The sequence below is a fragment of the Dendroctonus ponderosae genome, unplaced genomic scaffold (genome assembly GCF_020466585.1).
Source record: "Dendroctonus ponderosae isolate FM_Combo_2020 unplaced genomic scaffold, Dpon_F_20191213v2 Dpon_F_20191213_11, whole genome shotgun sequence".
Classification (NCBI taxonomy): Eukaryota; Metazoa; Arthropoda; class Insecta; order Coleoptera; family Curculionidae; genus Dendroctonus; species Dendroctonus ponderosae.
This window is the reverse complement of record NW_026017213.1, coordinates 2692839-2696524: the sequence shown is the minus strand read 5'-3', so window position 1 is coordinate 2696524 and position 3686 is coordinate 2692839. Positions and strand designations below refer to the sequence as shown.

The window sequence follows — 3686 nt, the reverse complement described above, 5'->3', positions numbered from 1 at the left end:
AAAAAAAAAACTCTTCAAATAAATTATAAAATAATGTAACAAAGATAGCAGCAATAAATCTTCAGGTTAGCAGTGAGACTGGCAGGAGATTCTTGAAAAAGGGTAACTTTTGAGTGACAAAATAGAAACTAAATGGGTATAAAAACATTACTAGGACAAACCCTATTGGTCGGTATTACGGGAGCCTACGATGGTGGGGCATGACCTGTCAAGAAACGCTTGGGGGCGGCACGTTTATAAAAAGCGACCGGGCAAAATTTTTGCCATTATATCAATTCTCATCGAGCAGTGCGGTTGGAGAAGGCGAAAATCCGCTTATCATTCCATGTTACACTCGGGTCGGTTAGTGAATTAAAGTGCATTGCAAACGTCTACTGTTTGCTCCTAGTGCTACAGACTACTACAGTGAGAATGCATTCATTCAGTGGAAAAATTGTTAAAAACGTGGATGTTGGAAGGTTCACACCCTACAACCTGCCAATGGTAAGTACTTTTTTGAATTTTTCATACTGAATTTAAAACACTTTACTAGTTGCTGAGCAATCAGCCAGAACTGATTTTACTTGTTCAATTCTTCATGAAGAAATTCCAAAATTCCCAAAACATTCCTCGTCCGAACAAAAACACGCGCTATTTAGACCAGAAGTTAAGCGCTTTCAAGAGATTTTCATCCATTATTCACAGGACATTGTTCAATTATTTATTTTTTTTATTGTTTTTGTACGAAAATGGGGTCGAAACCTACCTAAGTGATGTTTATGAAATAAAACGCATGTTTAATGCACTCAGAACATGAAATGGATCAAATTTGAAATGTACCAATTTTGAAAAGATATAATAATAACATAAATTAGTGGATCGGAGTGGCCCGATAAATTGGGACGTTGAACAGGGCTTATTTACTGAAGGGTTGAAATCGTGTGAAATCTGGGAAGACAATTTGGATCGATTTGGAAGCTTTGTTTTGGAAATTTTCGAATTTGCTCCATAGCAAATCAGGTGGATTCAACTGGCAGGGGCAGTTTTAGCTTAATAATTAACTAACTAGAAAAGGAAATGTTTACCTCACCACTATCAGAACAAAGATTCAGTTCAGTTTCAAAGGTTGCCGAAGAAGACTTTTTGAAAAAAAATTCTATAAAATGTTTTCAAATGCGTTCAGTCTCCAACATTGACGATCAAGATTATTTGAGAAAAAGCGGTCGAAATTTCATTAATTAACAATTTAAACGACTGTCAGAAGAAACATTGAGATCAGTTTCAAAGTTTGGTGGTTGGGCCTAGACAAAAAATGCTTTGAGCAACAAGTCAAGACTTTTGTGAAAATCAACTTTGTAAATTTTCAGCTTCATAGGTTGATGACGAAACTATTTAAAAAAAAAGAATCAAAACGTCCATCATTTTTATAACATAATTATTTTATAAAATTCATTCGCTTTAAAGAAATGGTAAAATAAATCGCAATTTAACCCACTGTTTCTTCATCATGAAGACTATTCAACTCAAACTGGGTCAAAACGCCCGAAAATCTTGTATAAAATAAATCGTGTACTCGAACAGCCAGAAAGTTGATTTGCTCGTAAAAAATCAGACACTTAAATCTAATGCACCTGATTAGGCTCCGAAACTGTTGTGGCTAAACAGATTGTTTTCTTTTATAGAAAGGCGAGCGATCGGACGATCAGCGAACTGACTCTGGAGTTACTTCTGGAAGTAGCGAATGCCCGTCTCCATCGAGCAATCGTAGTTCCTCCCCAACCTACCAGTTCCAGAAGAGCCGCGAGTACTCTAACTGGTTGCCCCCTTATCCCACACAAGAGAACGTGCAAAGCCCGGATTCCACACGAGAGAATGAGCAAAGCCCTTATTCCACATCAGAAGATAGAACGAGCCCCTCTTATTCCACAGCAATGAGTTCAACAGTTCCGACCAACACCAATGGCATCGACAGCATCAAGCAGCCGCAGCTGAATTCACATGGGAAACTGAAGAGCTACTGTTGTAAGAGGTGCGGCGTAAAATCGTACACGAAAGAGGACCATTGGACCCATATCAGGATTCACATAGATAAAAATAAGTTACTGTTGTGCGAAACATGCCCATTTGCCACCCATCTAAAACACCACTTCGAATTCCACGTCTTATCATACCATTCTGGATCGAAACCTTTTAAGTGCAAACTTTGCGACTATGCGTGCGTTAACAAATCAATGTTGAATTCCCACTTGAAATCGCATTCGAACAACTATCCGTATCGATGTGGAGACTGCCCGTATGCCACCAAATACCTCCATACGCTTAAAATGCACCTGCAGAAAACCAAACACACTCAGGGAGTAGTTCTTAATGCTGATGGGACTCCCAATCCGTATCCGATTGATGTTTATGGGACGCGACGAGGGCCCAAACAGAAGAAAACGAACGCCAAGCTCCCCATTCAGACCCCCAAGACGCAACATGCAGTGCTTACCAACTTGGCGTTGCATTCGCAAGTTATGCCTCAGTTCGGTGCTCTTTTAGGACAGGGTCCGCTGGGCCCAACTTTTTCGCCACAAGAGTTCTACCATACCCAGGAGATGCTGATGGCGCAGAATATCATGCTAAAACTGTTCAACCAACACGTYGCKCAAAATGCGCAAGCAGATTTCCAACAACCAAATAGCAACAAGTATGATGATGGTGAAATGGGACCTGAYGGAGTACTGGATCTGAGCAGTAGCAGATCTTCAAAGTCCTCACAAGGTGACGATGATGATGAGGAGATGTCGATGGCCTTTTCCAATGTTGAAGTAGTGGACACCAGTGTGAGCGAAGTGAAAACGGAGAGCGAAGTGATGCCAGAGTTGATGCCAGAATTGAAAGAGCTGGTGTTCACTTGCCATCATTGCAACATTGACTTCAAAGGAAAACCGGGGGAGTTCATATATAGAATCCATATGGGCCACCATGGCTTCAACAATCCCTTCACATGTAATATGTGTGGCGAAAACTGCGAGAACGTGGTGGGCTTTAGCATGCACATTAGCAAAGCCGCCCACTAGTTAAGACGGGCAAATTTTTTCAGGAAACTAGTCATATATAAGGTGCAATCGAAAAGTTTGGGAATTTAGAGTAAGGTTGTAAAATTTCGTGAAACAATCTTTGGTGTGTGTGTGTGTGTACATTACAAAGATTTGTTTCATTTGACTCCCACTTTTCTTACTTGATAATGTCGTTGCTTTAACTGTGTCACAAGCAGGCGCAGCATACAAAACGAGCAAAAAAACCACCCAAAAGAGTGAACTTTAAAAGGACGAAGAGAACGCGTGCTTGCTTGTAACACCCACTGGAACCTGTTCTAGTTTCGCGCAATTTCATCAGGTTGCACCCCTTAAACATTCATCTAAACAAAGACTTTTTCAATTGTTTGATCTCTGATATCCTCGCATGTTACAGCTGCACAAATGTATTTAAATCCTAAGATAAGTTCATTCCAAAGCTAGTTTTGTTAGTTAGGTTTTATAATTAGGAAATTGTGTACATATTTTTGCTATAAGACTGATCATCCCTTTTAGAGACTTAAATGGCGCTTAAAGAGTAAAAAATCAAAGTATGTAAAATATGTAATTTAGCAATGTACAGTTTTTCATAGAGAATTTTCAGATGTTATGTAAACAAGTTTTATAAATCGAATTTGATTGATATAA

At 39.4% G+C, this 3686-nt stretch overlaps 1 protein-coding gene across 1 annotated transcript; it reads left to right on the top strand.

Moving 5' to 3' along the window:
- Window positions 1-243: 243 nt before the first annotated feature.
- On the top strand, window positions 244-3686 carry LOC109534770 (protein hunchback). The gene is made up of 2 exons (XM_048662476.1): window positions 244-483; window positions 1662-3686. Exons 1-2 carry the CDS (start codon window positions 412-414, stop codon window positions 3039-3041), a joined length of 1452 nt encoding a protein of 483 aa, XP_048518433.1. The 5' UTR covers window positions 244-411; the 3' UTR covers window positions 3042-3686.